The sequence below is a fragment of the Lepisosteus oculatus genome, chromosome 1 (assembly GCF_040954835.1).
Source record: "Lepisosteus oculatus isolate fLepOcu1 chromosome 1, fLepOcu1.hap2, whole genome shotgun sequence".
Taxonomy (NCBI): Eukaryota; Metazoa; Chordata; class Actinopteri; order Semionotiformes; family Lepisosteidae; genus Lepisosteus; species Lepisosteus oculatus.
Genome location: NC_090696.1, coordinates 67,458,454 through 67,477,842, shown reverse-complemented (window position 1 = coordinate 67,477,842; position 19,389 = coordinate 67,458,454). Strand labels below are relative to the sequence as shown.

The window sequence follows — 19,389 nt, the reverse complement described above, 5'->3', positions numbered from 1 at the left end:
TCATAATAATAATAATAATAATTCATAATAATGCCAATTTTAGACAACAAGATTGTCTGCACATCAGGACTTCTTCTGTCCTGTGCCAGTTCTTACAACTCGCAGTCCTGTGTTTAAGCCAAACAGGAGACATATTACTTGTCTTCAGAAACCAAATTTACACATTTCCTGGACAGCATCATTTAATGTGCATTTTAACAGTAAAATACAAATTTTTCCTTTTTTCCTTTTTGCATAGTTCCCTTAGCGAGGTTTTCCCAGCATAGTAAATACACATTCAGAACTGACTCTTCTATTAACTGGCTTGTGAATTCCCCCAACACATCACCGTAGATGTGACCTTACTTGAACAGAAAATACCGCTGACAACTCCCCCGACAGCACAACACATTCAAACTTTCCAGATTTATACCAGGGCCTCTTTTTAATCTCCCCCTAACCGTCTAAAATAAACAAAGAATGACAATCTCACAAGTTATCTTGGGAAAGCAAAAGCTCTTTTCAGTTCTTTTTTTTTTTGTTTGTTTAACTGAACGAGTGCAGTCCAGGACAACCGTTAAAAGAAAGTTGTTGTGTTTTTTTACCTCCTGTTCCGAGTGGGAGGGCACGTTGGAAAAGCACGGCACAGTGTTCAATGAAACCTTACCTTAGCCACCCAGCTGAACAATGGTGCCATTTCCCAGCCCCGGCGAAATTTGAGTTCCCTCCGTTCGGCGTTGTGCTCCAGATTGCCCTCACCGTCTCTCCTACGCCTAACTTCTCCTTTAAAAAAAATCCCCTCTGGCCCCTTCTAGGCAGAAGCCATGCAGGAGGACGGGGGAAGTTTCCTTTCTTCAGAAACTAAGTGAAACGCAGGGAGCCCCATCCACCCAGGCAGCATGCTCACTTTACAGGCTCTCACGGCGGCTATGATGTCATCAGCTCCCTCTTCCCAGCCTCCTCCTGCCCCCTAGTTTCACAGCCTCGGCCTCTCTCACTGGAGCTCAGAGGAGAAAAAATGCGAGAGCTTAATAACATTGCCCTCCCACTCTGGGGAAAAAAAAACCCAACACACACACACACGCACACACCCAACTCAACAGTGCTACACAGCGGATGGCACAGGAAGCTTGCGACACACTGCTGGTTCTCAGCCGTGTATTAAAGAGAGACGTGCTGGCATTAATTAAAATCAGGATAATGAGGTAACGCTAGCCTGTTGGTAAAGGAGTACAAGCATTCCAGCTGAGCTTCGGATAAAGGTCGTGCAGATGAACCAGCCAAGCAGACTCACGGGAATCTGGCCACAGGACAACTTTAAGACTTTGTATCACAGAAGGATCTTTTTCTTTAAAGTTGCAGTCCTTGTGGGTGCAAATGGTTTTGCACGGCTCAGCAGAGACGCTAGTAAGTTGTGCAAGGCATTGTCTCAGCAGTTAGATTGAAGGCGTCTCCTGCATAACTCATCCTGCATCTGTGCGCCTCTGTGAAGCTCGGTGCACTGGATTTTTGCTGCTTCCTGGAGTGTTTTAGAACACTCTGCTAGGTGCTGCGCACTGTGCTGCGTAACTACAGTTACCTACAAGCTTAACCCATTCTTTTACAGAGAATGCAGTGTGAATGGCCATCCATGATGATGACAAAATGAGAAAATCAGAATATTACATTTCCTCCCACCCCCATCTTACATTCCAAAAAGTATCTCACAACTGCTTTAAATCTAAAGCCGGAAGAAGATGAGTAGAAGACAAGGTTAGGGTAATGCCCACCACTATTCAGCAGTACAGATTAGCCTGGGACCAGCAGAAAGGTCGTTTTCATTAAATCGTCACCAGCCCCTGAACCGAAGTGCGCAGGTTCTCAGAAGGAGCTCCTGGAAATAACCAGTTCTGAATCACACCACTCTGTAAATTGACTTTTTCTCCACTGTGTCTGTACCACAGACAGTGGGAGCAGCTCATTGAGCCCGTTCCCCAATCCCGTCAAAGCTGGGCAGCCTTATCGCACAGCAATTATAACAAACTGAAATGATACAACACGAAAGGCGCCACATACTGTACATCAAAGACTACATTAGCTAGATCTGTAGGAGATACAGATGTGACTATGTTTTGTAGCTGGCATGTAACCAAGTATACAAAAACATGAATCTTTCGTATCACCTTTGTCTGGGGGGTGGCAGGACTTGCTTTATTTGTAAATGAATGGGTTTATGAACATTATTACTTTAAGTTTTTGGTAATGCCTTTTCATAGACCTCAAGCAGATAAGCAGCCCAATACACAGTACATGAATTAGAACCATAATCTCTACGCAGTTTGCCTACAGAAGAAAATGGAGCCCAAAATCGACCATAATCCTTGCAAAAAATATTTCACCACAATCAAAAGCAGAGTATTATCTTGCACCATACAGTTAGGGAGGTAAATACTAGCACCCTGTGTCTTCAATTCACTAACTCGCTTACTAGGATGAGGTAATGGTCAATAAATTCAGAGGCATCAGTGGAAAAAAAGCAGAACTTAAACAGTTAACACTTAAATTAGCAAAGAAACTTTTTTCCAGATGCAACATGTCAATATTTATCAATGCAAATGGACATGTCATGTGTTATTTTAAGAGTCAGTAACGGCGAGTACAATTTGTATTCTCTTCAATGTAGTTCTGAGGGCTTCACGTGTAGTTTTAAGTACATAAGTAAACCCTTCAAAAAGAGCTAGAATGGTCAGTTCAGGACATTGATGTCACCGGCGATATCTGCCACTGGATTTCTGTTGACCTCCACAAGCACTTCATGGCAAATTTAAAGTGCAGAGAGTGGAGGACTCACTGGGATAAAATCAAGGGGAAAATGTCATCAGCTGACTGGCCATTTCTTTAAATAGCAAGAAAATGACTCTGCATCACAGAACAAAAAAGTTGGACAATTTTTTTTCCGAGCCGGGAACTTGCCATTTGACAGAGAACGAAGTCATTGTAACACAAACAAAAGTACACTAAATCTTCATTTATTCAGCATTATTCTGTGTTTACTGCACTTACTATATTCTTGTTGCGGTACAAAAAGTTCAAAGGTTACTTTCTTGGAAGTGGTCACATGGGACATGTGACTCCTCTGACACACACCAAGAGTTTACCACAAGTCTTCCTTACATTAGGTCAAAGTTTAAGTGACTCTGAGATGAGACAACATATTATTTATGTGCTAAGCCAGTTCACAATGTTATCACATCCCGAGAGTGATTCACTCCCTTTCGATATCTATTGTTTCGTCAGGCAACACTGCACAGTTAAGGGCTCTACTTAGAAATGAAGGTCAAGGACAAATATTCTAAAAGAGAAGTTGTCTGCATGCTTGCGAAAGGACAAAAGCAAACCAAAAACACACACAGCTAATGTCCTGCGTTCACCAACATCACAAGAGGTACAAAGGCAGGGCCAGTGCTGTACTTTTTAATATCTAAGCAAAGCACTAACTGAAATATATTTAAAAAACATGACTAAACACTCAGAGAATCATTCCTTATTCAAATTAAAGTCATACACAGAAAAGAGGAAGGGACAGAAAACGCACCAGTCTACAAAGCAGTTAATGAATGCTTTGCTTTAAGCAATCCTATTGTCCGTTTATAAAGCATGCCTTTACTAAATACCAAAGAAGCTCAAAACAGTGGGTTGTTGAAGAAGACTGTTTACACAATTACCCCTTAAACTTCCAACACATGATTCTAATGTTGACGTTGTGAAGTAATGGGCTCTCGGGGCATTTCTGAATTAAATGAGAGGGTTGTACCCGACCACAGGATCAGATGACAACATCATCAAAAGCCAGTATCTGCCACATTCTTTTTTTTCCCCGCTATCAAAGAATGTAGCGCAAGCTGACTAGACTTTGTCATTTAAATGGGGAGGGGGCTCACAGATGTCATTCTTAAAGGACAGATCAGAGCTTTAAATATCAGGCCTTTCAACACACGACCTCAGGGCAGTATTGACCAGTCCTGGGCTTCTGAACAGTTTCTCAGGGAGGGGAGCAACTCTTGAACGTCCATTAGTTCCCACTGCAAGACTTCGATCCAGCCAGTGACCATTCAACTCACTGACCCATACTGAACGCAGCCTGTTAACGAAGCCCACTGAACTATCAAACTGAATAAAAGACTAGCCTAGACCTCCGATTGAGAGCCCCCTGCACAGTAAACTAACTGCTTTAGAAACTGAATCTGATTCACGTGCTAGAATCTTTCTAATGTACATCATCAACTTTCCTGTAAACACCCGTTTCACAAAGTATCGTTTAAAAATCAATCTGGCAGAGAAAGCTGCAGTGAAGTGGGTACAATTCTGCTCTCCTGGAGCAGGACAAAGGAATCTGCCACCTCCTCTTACACATAATCCCACAGTACACCTGGGATAGCGCACTTATATCTACTGAGGGGCTTGAGGCACGCGTGCCTCCATGTTCTACTATCCCAGGTTCGAGTGGGGAGCTGCAGAGAAACTTAACAGAAGCGAATTCCAACCCGAAGGGAGGATAACTGTCAGACATGTCTTTTATTCTCCTCTCTCCCCCTACCGGTGCTTCACAATCCTGCACCCTTGCTCTTTCCCTCTTGCCTGGAGGCCAAAACCTCACCTTTTGTTTCCTTTCCACGTGGAATTTACCTCTGCTTGTTCCCCTATATCCCGCACGACGTATAATAATAACACACAACAGATCAAGATGCTCGCCAACGCTGAACTTCGGGATACATATCGAACGTTCCAATTCGCTTTCGCAACACAAACATCAAGTGAAAAAGGAGCTATACATTTGAATTTCAACTTCAACATAGTGGTTTGCCCGTCGTTCAGCGGTGAATTCTAGAACAGTGGCCTTCACAGTGCAATGGCTCTCCCACCTGACACCCTGCAGTCACTTCTCACACAGCCCTTGCGAAGGCTAACTTGCCTCACTGGATTCGGGTCCTACAGATGGCGACACCAGCTTAAATTATCCTAGAAGTGGAGGATATTTACACAGACGGCACTTAAAAAGCTAAAGTACACTTCTCCAGTTTAAGCAAGCGGTTTCACTGCACATTTCACATTTCTTATTTTAACAATGATGAGCTTCAGGTGTACTGTATTAAGCCCCCCCAAAAAAAACTACTACACTACCATCATAGCAATGTTCACATTTACTTAACAAGGGCACAGAGGGATACTGAGTAAAATGAGAAATGGACATTCTTTTCCCATCAGAAAAGAAAGTTTCCATCTTTCACTGGATGGAGTTTAATAATTAATGGTGAACGAGTCCATACTTGCCCAGTTAACTTCTATGGACCTTTACTTCTAAGGATGGCTTCTATGTCTTTTATAAAGCCATTTTTACACCCGTAGGCAAGGCCACTATTAAAAAGTCAACAAAAATAAGAATTATGCCACTGGGTAAAACTGACTTCTCCAATTTCAGTACCTGTTTCTCAGTTCACAATAAGCACTTCATTAGAGCCAATATTCCCTCAGTATAGAAACTGTTAGTATGATGATAGAGATAACAGCAATGATTGCAGGACAGTAATTGTTAAATAAAGCAGACAAGCGTTAGTAAATGTGGAACTTGATTATGCATAGTCAATCTGAACTATGTAAAAAACAGAATTTAACCCTGTGCAATGAAATCTGGAACAAACTGACAGTGTATTCACCCCCTCCTACAGCTACAGCCTAGCTTTGAGGGAATAAACATTCTAGTATGCTAATATAACAGGTTTGGATAATGTCCATAAACATTTTGAGTGCAGAGAAATGTGATCAAATGTCTTTAAAAAAAAGGTTTTCCGCTATCCAGAGCTGACCTAAAAACGTTCTTTAAATTCAATTCAATTTTCCCATTCAAAGGGCTTTATTGGCATGACCGATTAGTTACAGAATAGCCAAGGCAATAAAAAAAAATACGAAGCAGTTGTTTTGAGACGAAAAGTAAAACAATGCCAATCACAGTTGGAAAGGACAAAATCATTTCTAATATTTAAGGAGCATAACGTAAAATCAAAGTACAGTACTTGACATATGTTCATAAATGTCACCAAATTCTTACTCTCTGATCCCCTTATCGGGACAGTTAAATAAATGTTGCTCAGCAATACAATAATCAACACTTGGATAAAATGACGATGTGGGCTCAGTTCGCACAATACAACTGAATTCGTCTTTGCACCTGCATATTGTTGAAGCCCAACAATATCACACGTATTGCGTAGAAAATCCAGAAAACAGACAGGTTTACAGTTTGACAAAGTGTAAGACTGGATAGAAATGCACTTGTTACTACAAACAGCCTAAACCCCCCCCACATCGTTTAATTTCCTTCTGTGGTAGTTTGGGTTTTATATATTAATGGCAACAATTCCGCAGTCATTAACTAAATGGGAGATTTCCAACACTAAAATCCCTCGTTCAGCTGGAACCGACGTCCTGTTGGATTTACATCCTATCAGTTCCATATAATAAGCAGTTTAAACTTTTTAAACGCCAGTGCAATTCACAATGTTTAAGCTGTAAAAAAAAGCACTCACGACACTGGTCTCTTCTTTTCTGACATCTCGTTTCAGAAGCTTCAATTTCTGTAGTCTTGCTTTCATCGCCCGGCCTTCGGACGTGTGGTGTAGGATATCAACATTTACAAAGCATTCAAGAATTATAGTACTAATTCAGGCGATCTTCCGCAAACTTGTATCGCTTTCTTGCTTCTCGACCAGCCCACGAACAGTGATAAAGCAATCCAATGAGTTCGGGATAAAGAGAGGCAGACTTTTGACCCTAGGATCCGCTCCACGGAACAGCTCACTGGAGCTCAGACACTTTCGTTTGAGATTGTATCGGGATTTGGGTAAACAAGACTTCGTGGTTATCTGGGGAAATGGTTCCCCATTCTCTTCGCCGACTGAAGTGGTGCCACAAAAATTCCAACACACGTTTTATTAATTCCAAATCCATAAAGCTGGACAGCTTGCTTATAAATGTGTTTTATATGCCGTGTGTTTCGTTAAAATTAAGCATCTTGATGTCTGAGGTTTTCACTTAATGAACAATTTGAAAGGGGTTTCACAAAAAATCCCATACAAGGTGCGTAAACAATATGGTGAATGCATTTCCACTGTCTTCTTAAAAATTCCCTCGAGCATTCATAGGATATCTATCGCAGTTTTATTTTTCTGTATTCTAGTCAAAGTGAAATGCAGTGCGTCACGCATATCCTGAAGGATCACTTAAATGTCGATTCGAGTTAACGACCTAAAATACTGCATCGGGGAAAATGTTCACTCTTCGTCACAGCTTTGATTAGAAAAATAAGGGGCGCTTTATCAACACTTCTGAATAGGAAAAAAAAAGACAGCAACCGAATACAACGCTTTAAGATAAATCTGTTTAGGGCATGATCGTCTTCCCCTACAAACAGATTGTAACAACTACAGTAAGGAGATCAGCTGATGCCACCTAGCGGAGACTACGATTTAACTGCAAATATTAGACGGCGTTCTCACTGAAAAGTTAAATATCCATCAACGCTGAAAATACGTCTGGATTTGACGGCAGGTTTACCAGAACAGTCTACCGCATCTGTGATTTTGTTGTTCATAACAGCATGACACTAACCGAAAAGACTAGGCGCTTTCCAGATCGGGGTTTTAAAAATCATTTTTAAAGTTTATTGTTGACATTAGCAGGTCACCAGAGCACTTCGTCTGAAATAGTAATAGTAAAGGGAAACACGTAGAGAGACCCTTAGAGGCTGCAATGAAAGTGCAAGTATAATTGCTTCAATATCATTTCTCAATTGATTATCACGATTTCCCTCCTGGATAAAGTTACAAAAAGGGTTGTATAAAGGTCACTGACACATTCATTTTCAAATGTTACAAAAATCACTTTTTGCCACAGCACACCACCACCCTTGGTCCCACAAATAATCAATACTGCTCCTCCGGCACAGTCGGGGTTCTCCTTTGATTCCGAGTCAGAGGGGACAGCTCCTCTCCCTGTTGTTTGAAGCCTTGTCCGTGCTCCTTTTGATGCCACAAGATGAAACAACAGAGACGACACTTGACAGGAAAAGAAATGTGACTAATACAGGTGACATTTTTACAGAGATTATAGCCATATTCCCGTTCCTACAATGCACCCCTTCAAACGGTCTCTCCAGTCATAGACACTGTGAAAGGTCTTATGAAGGCACAGCAGCTACAGCCATGCATAAGAGGCACATTTCAAAACACCACAGTGTCAGAATTTCCTATGGAACCGAACACAGTCATCATCTTAACAAAATGTGCAAGTCTGCTCTTGAATTCAGTGAAACACAATACTGATATTATTGAATTGCACTTTGAAGTATTAAACTTTAAAAGGCAGTTCATACTGTTTACTGTTTCATCCCCTTCTTTATGTATATATACTGGTATTCTCAACGAATGCCTTTATGGATTCCAGAAGATTGTCCGTTTTTTTTTTTTTAATAATTCAGGTAAAGCCTCTTGAGATTCAGTTGGGAGAAAGTAAGGGGCTGGTGCACAAGACAGGTGTGTTAGACGTAAATGAAAAATCCGTGCATGTCTTTGTCTTCTCCTTATGATGATGGTTAAGACTGCCCTAAACATATCTGGGTCAAATGTCATGGGGTCAAAGGTTATGTTGTGCTCTGTCTCCTAGCTTATGAATTTGCCCGGTAAAGCAATTAGCTGGCGAAAACGTTATATTGCACTCAACAGTGTATAATCAAAACCTGAGCTTTGATTGCTTGGGCTTGAGATGCAAATGATCTTGGAAGAATAATGCATATAAGAAATGAATAAACAGCTACAGTGGACATATTACCCAGACATGCTGCTCAAGTTGAGTCCCTCTGATCTTTCCAGAAAGTATGGGATGAAAACCTTGGGTTAGTAAGCTCTGAACAGCCACAGGAGTAAAATACAGCTATTCCACCTATGTTCATAAATAAACTGCTTTGGAAAAGGTGGGAAAAAAAAATAGGCAGACAATTGGTTCCCAAAACTAAGTCTGTGAACCACCCGTGGGCTTGACACTGAATGTCTGACAGTTGTAGTACTGGTCAGCTCACAAGAGCTCACATTAGAGCTTAAGAAATGTCATTCTCTAAAAAGTAAGCCACAGGTTATTTTAAGCTTCTTGCTTTTGTTGCAAAGGTGAACAAAAAGCCTGGGCTAGTTATCTGTGTGATTATCTAAAAACCTCACCCTCGCTGTTGAAGTAAACATTTATTTGTATTTCAGCTCCTTTTGTTTTGCTAGCATGCTTCCTAACAGAAAACCCCCAGGGAATTAAAGCTCTTTCTGAAGTTTCAAAGTTTTCACATTTAGTTTGTAGCTGCTGGAATAATTGATGAAGGGGATTCCAATGATAAAGGGTCTGTTCTCTCCAAGGAGGCCTGATGACGCCATGCACTACTCCAATTGTTACCTCACACAACCAAGATGGAGTGACTTCCTCACAAATACTGCAGGCTTCCTCTGTTACGCTCTCTACCCACGGAAATCCATTCCAGTTGACATTATAAATGCTTACACTCCAGACTGAGTTTATTCCAAACGGAAAGCTTATCTTTTAGAGTGTTTTATGCCACTGCAATGTAACACATTCATAAGCTCCGCCATCTTGTTTTCAGTTCTGTACAGTGTTCTGGAATACTTGACATCATGGATGTCACAGACAGCAAAGACAAATGTATTCAATATCACCATTGACTTTTAAAACCATGCTGGTGCTGAAACTAGTAACCTCCTCACTAACAACTCATTATTGGGCTTAGAAACAGTCCTTTTTCCCTGTTGCTACAGTAGTTCTCCGTTTCACGCATTGATCTATCAAACAGGCCTGCTAGCTGCCTTCGCTGTTAAAACCCTGACCTAGTTGTGAAGTCAGAAAGTACAGGACTAAACATATCGAGCTGCAGCCTGTCTTACAGTAGTCGTGTAAAATCCTGGGTTCGATATAGGGTTTCTGACATTCATGTAAAGGAAAACAGAGCTTTCACTGGCCGATTACCAAACTTTATTGATAAAAACAAAACAAAACTAGCAGACCAAGCAAGAGGAAGAAAAAGGATAATGGACACAGCGCGAGGCTGCATTCTCTCCTCAACCGTCCACACCACAGATTAAAGAAAACTTCACTCGCACCACACACAAAACACTGCACATGTTAACCCAAATATGTCTCACAGTAGATATGGCCGCCCACGAGGTAGGTTCTGCTCCTGCAGCGCTCTGGCTGCATCTCAGAAGACCGGGAAAGCCATGAGGATCCCAGCAGGGCCTGGGACAGGGGATCAGCAGCGCCAAGCATGAGGGAAGTCAAGGTATGCGTGCGTGTGACCTGTCCTGTCCTCATTCATCATCGAGCACCATGGAGCAAGCAGAGTTCCACACGCTGTACAGAGCCCACTTTGTCCCTGGTCTGGATTCTGTTTAGACTATACTGTTCATTTGCTGCCAAACAAATCAACCCAGTGGAACGTGCTGTAGAATACTACTTCTACTTAACTGTAGAATAAAGTGTTGAGAAAATAAGTACATTCACTTTGAAAGGAAATCAAAACATTTCCATATCTGGATATGGAATTGTAGCATCTCAGATCACTCTCTGACAGAACAAAAGCTCTCTGCCAGGGTACATAAGAGACCAGTGTTACCCGGTTATTGTCCTGAAGGAGAATGCAGAGTTAAAGACCAGGATTTCTTTTCTACTGTAGGAAACAGGGACGACACAGAACCTGGCCTTATACTTTGACTAGAAAGAACACAGGGTGAAACCCAACAACAAAAATGCCACACTGCAATTAACATACTGCCATTAACCAGCCTGTTCTAATTCACACAATTGTTATTTATTATTTATAAACAATTACATATTCTGAGTTATTTAAGACCTGAGGGGGAATAGTCAATATATCAAATGAGATGAAATCGGTTTGCTTTGAGGCATGGTTATGGACGTCTGTTTCTGTAATTGCGGTTTTTAAGCAAATATCAGGGAATGACCAACTTCTTCGTTTGGTTTTGTAGACAGTTATGTGCAGACATCACACAAATGTAGGCACAAGTAAGCTTCCTTCCTTTGTTTCCGAATCTCATTCACTGACTCATTTGAAGTTATGGTAAATGATAATGACAATGACTGTCAAAATACCACAGGAAGCCATCGCCTGGGCAACCAGGCAGTATTTCCTGTTGAAGAATTTGTTTAAAACCCATAAAGAAAACCTTGGCCATTATATCGACTGTTTCTGAGGTGATGCCTGAGTCACCTACACAGATGGGTTCTGCAATGGCAATAGAGAATTCCAAATGCCTTAAGCCCTAACAGACCGTTTTTATTCATCACAAACGTATACAGGACCAAAACATTACAGAAAGGATTACAAGTTTGGAACCTAGTATTGTCTTGCACCAATACTCACAGTACTGAAACGAATAGGACCCCTGCATCACACAAAACAGTGGGCTCCCACTTTCCAGAAATGAGGGCCACATACAGTGCCTTGCGAAAGTATTCGGCCCCCTTGAACTTTTCAACCTTTTGCCACATTTCAGGCTTCAAACATAAAGATATAAATGTTTTATTTTATGTGAAGAATCACCAACAAGTGGGACACAATTGTGAAGTGGAACGAAGTCTATTGGATTTTTGAAACTTTTTTAACTAATAAAAAAATGAAAAGTGGGGCGTGCAAAATTATTCGGCCCCCTTGCGTTAATACTTTGTAGAGCCACCTTTTGCTGCGATTACAGCTGCAAGTCGCTTGGGGTATGTCTCTATCAGTTTTGCACATCGAGAGACTGAAATTCTTGCCCATTCTTCCTTGCAAAACAGCTCGAGCTCAGTGAGGTTGGATGGAGAACGTTTGTGAACAGCAGTTTTCAGCTCTTTCCACAGATTCTCGATTGGATTCAGGTCTGGACTTTGACTTGGCCATTCAAACACCTGGATACGTTTATTTGTGAACCATTCCTTTGTAGATTTTGCTGTATGTTTGGGATCATTGTCTTGTTGGAAGATAAATCTCCGTCCCAGTTTCAGGTCTTTTGCAGACTCCAACAGGTTTTCATCCAGAATGGTCCTGTATTTGGCTGCATCCATCTTCCCTGTCCCTGCTGAAGAAAAGCAGGCCCAAACCATGATGCTGCCACCACCATGTTTGACAGTGGGGATGGTGTGTTGAGGGTGATGAGCTGTGTTGCTTTTACGCCAAACATATCGTTTTGCATTGTGGCCAAAAAGTTCGATTTTGGTTTCATCTGACCAGAGCACCTTCTTCCACATGTTTGGGGTGTCTCCCAGGTGGCTTGTGGCAAACTTTAGACGAGACTTTTTATGGATATCTTTGAGAAATGGCTTTCTTCTTGCCACTCTTCCATAAAGGCCAGATTTGTGCAGTGTAAGACTGATTGTTGTCCTATGGACAGACTCTCCCACCTCAGCTGTAGTTCTCTGCAGTTCATCCAGAGTGATCATGGGCCTCTTGGCTGCATCTCTGATCAGTCTTCTCCTTGTCTGAGCTGAAAGTTTAGAGGGACGGCCAGGTCTTGGTAGATTTGCAGTGGTCTGATACTCCTTCCATTTCAAGATGATCGCTTGCACAGTGCTCCTTGGGATGTTTGAAGCTTGGGAAATCTTTTTGTATCCAAATCCGGCTTTAAACTTCTCCACAACAGTATTACGGACCTGCCTGGTGTGTTCCTTGGTCTTCATGATGCTCTCTGCGGTTTCAACAGAACCTTGAGACTATCACAGAGCAGGTGCATTTATACAGAGACTTGATTACACACAGGTGGATTCTATTTATCACCATCAGTCATTTAGGACAACATTGGATCATTCAGAGATCCTCGCTGAACTTCTGGAGTGAGTTTGCTGCACTGAAAGTAAAGGGGCTGAATAATTTTGCACGCCCCACTTTTCATTTTTTTATTAGTTAAAAAAGTTTCAAAAATCCAATAGATTTCGTTCCACTTCACAATTGTGTCCCACTTGTTGGTGATTCTTCACATAAAATAAAAAATTTATATCTTTATGTTTGAAGCCTGAAATGTGGCAAAAGGTTGAAAAGTTCAAGGGGGCCGAATACTTTCACAAGGCACTGTAAGCCTAGATAAAACTAAAAGCACCAAATCAGCAGACGCTCATGGATATGGAATTAATTTATTGACCTGCCAATGTTTCAAAATGTAACCTTCCTATTGGGGAAAAAACAGAAACTTTAATAAATACCCTTCTGGATTTTGTATTAATCAAAACCTCTTATCAAGCCAGAAGTTAAGTGAAAGATCTCAACTTTCGGAGGCTCTTCTCTTAAACATTTCACAGTGCACCATCCCTTTTTTTTCTCATCATGTCTGAATATTTTACCCATCTAAGCATGGGAAATCCTGTTTTTTACACAAAAAGAAAAATTCAGAGCATCATATTCGTATTGTGTTGCCTACAGGGAACAGTATTTCTTGGTGTACAACCTTTTTGTAAAGCCTTAGGATGTGTACATTATTCTATTAAATATTATTGTTTTTTTTTTGCTATGGTTACGTTCCATTTCGTGTTTTCGTGCCGTGTTAAATACTGAGCAAATCCAGAAACGCCCACTTGATATGCCTAAACTTCTGGATACTGCAGCAAAGTGGCTGTGCTGCTCGTCTGCCCAATCAAACCACTGAAGCAGGAGCCCCCGAAAGGTCTGTCAGTCCAACAAATCAAAATGTGATCAGAACGAGTGTCTTACTTAACTGCAAACACGTCCTCGAACCATCTACACTACACTGCATTGTATGCACAAATTTCAACATCTTTTAAAACAGACCAAAAAGTCAAGAGTCCTTAAGTAGAAAAACATGCACGTTTAGGTAATGCACATAAAACACCAGTGATGACATACCCCCCCAAAAAAAGATCAGTCAAAACTGATCAATCAGAAATCACCGTTGCGGTGCCCCCACTAATTAATTCGGCAATGAAGTGAACTGTAGAGGCTGCAAACGGAACACCGCCTGCACCGGATTTATTATTAGCATTATTATTAGGAAAACAGTCCAGCAGAGGGTGAGATGCTGCACAGGACTATTAAAAGCTCATTTGGACAGCTGACCAACAGCTGTGTTCTCCTTGGCATTGCCATCCCCATACTCTGTCTTACAAAAATAAATCAGTCAGCCCCGCATCGCTGCACATCGCCCGCTCGCTAAATCTCAAAACAAATACTTATGAGGTCACTAGCCTTCCACCAAGCTTTTTATAGCCCCTCTCCAAGGACCGGCTGGGCGCTAACCTTCTCCATGGCTCCTGCTTCAATGCAGGATCTACCACTCATTCCTCCACCCTGCTGAGCTTTGACCTTTTCTTTGAAGTCAGCTCTGCAGTGGGGACCTGGAGCACTCTCAGCTCTCTCTTCAGTCTTTCTGGAAGGTTCTGATCCCTAGAAACCCTGAGCCGACAGCCAACATCGCCAACTTGAAAGCCAAAGACACCACGACACAAATATATACAGTACACGCAGATTGAGGATAAAAACATCCCCAGCATACGCCTTGGACAAATTTAGCAATTAAAAAAAAAAATCATATTTTAAAAATGCATACACATATATTTATTTATGCATGTGCCAAATGAACCATTAGATGCATTTCAATGTTTAATGGATGTTCATGTAATCAAATTTAAAATACAGATACACTTCACATTTATTAACTGTTACTATGCAAATGTTTCAAGCTGAGTAAAGAGATTAGGGGTCTGTTAAACACAAGTGTACAGAGGTCAGATATTAGAAGGCACATTGTTTTGCACAAAGAGCTGTGGGTGTTTGGAACAACCTACCCCAAACAGGTTTTTGACCGTGATAATTCAAGAAATAGCTCTTCTGAACCGAGTTATCTCATCTGCAGGTTTCGGATAGATGGGTCTGTGAAGGACCTACATGTCTTTAAATCACTTGCTGTATCTACAGCAAGAAGAGAATACCCAAAACACCTTAACACACACCAGCCGTATTCTATATCATGTTATGCGGGCTAAGCACCATCTTTTAATTTAATATTTTTTCATTTTGATACTATCTTACTTCATCTTATCCCCATTCTCATCCCACTGACAGGTGAATCAGGACGCTCTTGAACCTGTACCATCAACTCTCATCTCTCCAAAAAAATCCTTGAACAAGCCCATTTTTTTGTCTCCTGGGACTGCAGCTTTCCCTCACGATGACAGTAATTCACACGTCAGGTCACACACGCACGGCGAAATCCGTTTGCCCGACTGAAAGCTGATGAGCCTTGCCTCGCTGGTTTCTCATTTTCTCAGTACTGCTCCAGAATCCTGGTCAGGGAGGCAGAAATCTACACCTTATCAGAGTGGAGTGCAGTACAGCTGAAGCACAGCACAGCAAACTCGATCGTGCGGAAAACAGGAAAGTGCGCAGTAGCCGCGTTGTTGTGATTTGAATGCGGCAGTCTGCAAAACAGATCGGGTAAAAATGTTTGAACAAGGAAAAAAAGAAGTAAAATAACACTCTACGATCTTTGAACTTCCATTCCAACCAAGTTCTTAGTCGCTTAATTGAAATACTTCTCGTCTTGTGAAGACCAGATCAACAAGATCTTTAGCTATGTGTTGAATACACCTGTATTTTAAGACTGAGGATCTCCGAGGCCCGAATTAGGGAACACTGTACTGCTGGACCCTGCTGGGTGACGCACAGTGCCATCTCACAGCAGGGATGTGTACACGAGCTACCTTGCGGAGTAGGCAGGCGAGGTGTGGCGCGTCAGGCCCTACCTTGGCTTGATCAGCACAGCGGAAGACGTAGCAGGTGGTCCTCTGCTCTCGGAGGCCAGGGGCCGCCTCCCGGATCAGGCAGGCGAAGTAGCTGGGATCGTGGCTGTTGTGGATGAGCCTGCACACGTGCTGGGGCCGGTGCTCGAAGACCACGCTATAGCGCAAGGGGTCCCACTGCTGGCCGTGGCCGGTGTCCAGGACGCAGCGGATGGAGGCCGGGGAGACGTGGAGGGCGACCTGCTCGCGGGCGCCGAGGCGTCGGATCTCGGCCACGATCCAGGGGAGCATGGGCAGGGTGGTGAGGGCGTGCACGGGCAGAAAGCCCACCATCTGGAGACTGTACTGCACCCGGCCCTCATGAGGGCCAAACAGCTCGTCGCCCCTCCTCTGCTTCACTTCAAAACACAGCCCACCCGTGTCCTCCATGTCCCGGAGCCGCTGCCTGGACATCACAGAAACACGGAACCCGTCACTGACCGCCCGTGACGAGGAGAGACCGGCGACCACCGTGAGGCACAGAGCACACACGAGCAAACCTGCCCAAAGAGAAAACGAACACTGGCATTTCTCTAGCTCCGTCAGCCTACAACCTCCACATGCAAGATTGTGTAGTACAGGTTATTCTTTTTGGTGAAAGCGTGCGTCTGTCTGCGCGCAGATGTCCACACCCGTCTGCATCTGACATCTTGGCCCCCTGCATCTCACAGGGCCTGATGCAGGCTCCTAAAGAGGGCTGGTGTGCATGTTGTTGCGCCAAAGGGTTGTTGGAGAATGGAACAAGCTTTCCTATTATGTTGTCAAAGCCGATACCTGGCTTTGCTTTAGGAATCAGATCAGTTCCGATCGACTGGCAATTAAACAAGCTACACGGACTGAGTGGCCTCCTCTTCTTTGTACCTGTTCTGGAATGACTTCTGATTGAACTGAACAACGGTCACTGTTTCTCTAGGGCTGAACAGGATGCTCCCACTCTTTTTATTCCCCCCAAAAACAAGTGCATGGACTTATTTTCTCCCCAGAGTAGGTTAGCGTTTCACCTACCCATGTAACAGCTTGCTTTTACTAGGCCAGGAGAAACCGAAACCCGCAATCAATCACCCAATCCATAAATCAAGCAGTCTGCTGGGAGCAGAGCAATGGCTGGCATAGGTTTGTGCTGCAAGCTAAACGATACTCACTGTTTAACTGCAACCACTCTCTTACAGCAATCTCTTATGGAAAACAGGGAATATTATTACTGTTTTCTCCCCGAGTTAAGTCAATTGAAAACACATTCTCATTTTTACCGTGATTACAGTACCTCAATACCCTTTTAAAAAGGCAGGGTGTTTACTGGATTTATATTTGGCAGTCTCCTCTGGGATCTGAACCCACAGCCCACAGTCAGGTTTGCTAACCATTATCTACACTGCTACCGTATCAGTGCAATACAGCTGAAGCACGGCACAGGAAAGTGCAGTTGCACCGTCGTGAAAGCAAGGCAGGCAGGTAATGAAAGTACAGGAAAACTTAGCAGCTGAGAATTACCGTGGTAAGAATTTTAGGTGGGCCGAGCTCTTCAGAAATCACAACGAATGTTTACCAAAGCCGGTTTCCAAGAGATCTTAAATGATTAGATGATTTGAATGTGGCAGTCTGCAAATCAAATTAGGGAGAAATGTTTCAATGAGGGAAAAAAAAAGACTTAAAATAACACTAATAACGATTACAGTAATATATAACGGTGATGCACTGAGAAAGCCAGTGCTATTTTATGTCATGTTACTACCGGTACATCCAGGCTACATTAGGCCTAACGCTCATTTCAGTTAACATGGACTATTACTATTTTTAACTTCCATATTTCACCGTGACTTCTTAAAGGCTAACTCTCACAGACTTCCTTCCGTCTTGTGGTACTAACTTCTCCCGAGGAGGGGTGTACATATATCCTATTACATTCGCTCTATTCCTCCCGCGGAGCTGTGCCAGTCAGTACAGTAAAACTGCAGACGCAGAAGGTTAAGACCTAAACGCTTCCCCGCGGCGACAATTTCTGGATTTGGCGGCTCACACCAGGAGGCACGGCAAGGAATAAACCCTGCTCCGGTTCTCCCGAAAGCGACGTTTCAACGCGCCTGCAGGGAGGGCGACCTTGCAAAGACTTGTTTAGCTTCCAGAGAAGCGGCGCTCATGTCCTGTCTGACGCTGCCTCCTCGTTGTGCATCGCCAGCATCTGCTCTCGCCACAGAGCACCCAAGACGGAAACTGCTGTAAATAAGATCGCCCAACTAAAAATATAAGAACTACTTGTTTTTTTTTTTTTTAGAGAAACGCGTTGTTGGTGATCTTGAGAAGTGTGGTACTTTATGGTCACCCGACCAGCCAGCTCCCACTATGTTTTAGCTTACACAAGCCATGTACCAGTGCAACAGTTGTGCGAATGCGATTGATAAGGGCCGGTAGAAATGTTTGCTTAACCCAGACAGGCGAGGGTAGTGAAAAGATAGTCCCATGCGTGAATAAACGGCACTGTGCACCATTACGCAGCGAGATACCGGGAAAAGACAACCTTACCTTATCTCGAGGTCGGGTGAGCCCACCGTGAGGTAGCAGGTGAAAAGCAATAATTTGCCTTTTATGTGTATCGGCTCTTATTCCTTACATCAGCCGGTTTTTTAATTTGTTTTAACCTTATGTGGAATTCCGTTTCCTAGATAACGCTTTCTTCCAGCATCTCCAGAGCAGGTACAGCAGTAACAGGACCGCACTCTTGCCAAACCCGGTGCACTGCGCAGAGTCTCACCTACAGTACGTCGCCTCTCCTGCGGCTCAGAGCCGCCCCGCCGCCCCCCCACACGCTGACTAATCAGCGGCGCGCTCCTGACCCCCAAGCAGGCGGCCGCTGCGCGTCTATTAATACCGCCCAGCTGATACCTGCGGCCTCTCCCCGCTGTGCAACTGCATGCAGAGTTGTAACCTTCCAGTAGCAGTAAAGGAAACCCGCCGTGCAGTAAAATGAGTGACAATCTGGGCATAACGAGAATATTATATTTGAAGTCTTCTGTTGCTTAGTCGTGTTAGCTTGGACGCTTCTCGCTGTTGGCGCGCTTGCTTGTGCTACTGTACCTGGATAAACCCGTACATCCATATCTCTCTCATCCAAATCTGGGGAGACGGAGGCCAGGAGAGGGCCGAGCTCCGTGTATAAACCGGTATCAACGCCACATCTTCACCCCACATTGAAATAAATACTCTGGGTACCTCAGTTATCTGGTTAAATTGCAGTCTCCCTAGTCTTTTTTTTTCATTTAAACTGTATACTGCACTTGGGTGAACTTTGAGCAAATTAAATACACGCATAACGTACATGCAATGCACGTAAGTAGGAGTTGCAGAAGTGTTTCTTTTTTACACCAGATTGTAATTACCTTATTTGGATTCTAGTAGTTTTCTCTCTGTGGTCTTTAACTTTGTCCTTCTGTACTGCTATCCCCGTTTTCGTCACTTGCCCCAAAATCACCGAGATTCACGCCGTAGCCACCACAGGAAGGATAGCAAGCGCTCACTTCGTTTCTTGAAATAGGCTTTGCAAGTCTA

General features: G+C 43.1%; 1 protein-coding gene across 8 annotated transcripts in view; it reads right to left on the bottom strand.

Moving 5' to 3' along the window:
- The window catches only part of tbc1d1 (TBC1 (tre-2/USP6, BUB2, cdc16) domain family, member 1), a 93,826-nt gene extending 75,215 nt beyond the window's left edge, over positions 1–18,611 (bottom strand). The window contains exons 1-3 of one of the 8 annotated variants that reach the window (XM_069191694.1): positions 18,367–18,611; positions 17,338–17,445; positions 15,811–16,346 (exon numbers count right to left, since the gene is read on the bottom strand). In XM_069191694.1, the coding sequence (XP_069047795.1) occupies positions 15,811–16,260 (450 nt within the window). In that variant the 5' untranslated portion in view covers positions 16,261–16,346; positions 17,338–17,445; positions 18,367–18,611. Of the gene's footprint in view, positions 1–646; positions 1,013–6,542; positions 7,285–15,810; positions 16,347–17,337; positions 17,446–18,366 lie in introns of those variants that run through there. The other 7 variants (XM_069191696.1, XM_069191698.1, XM_069191699.1 and 4 more) reach the window with 7 other exon arrangements.
- Between the last annotated feature and the right edge of the window lie 778 nt (positions 18,612–19,389).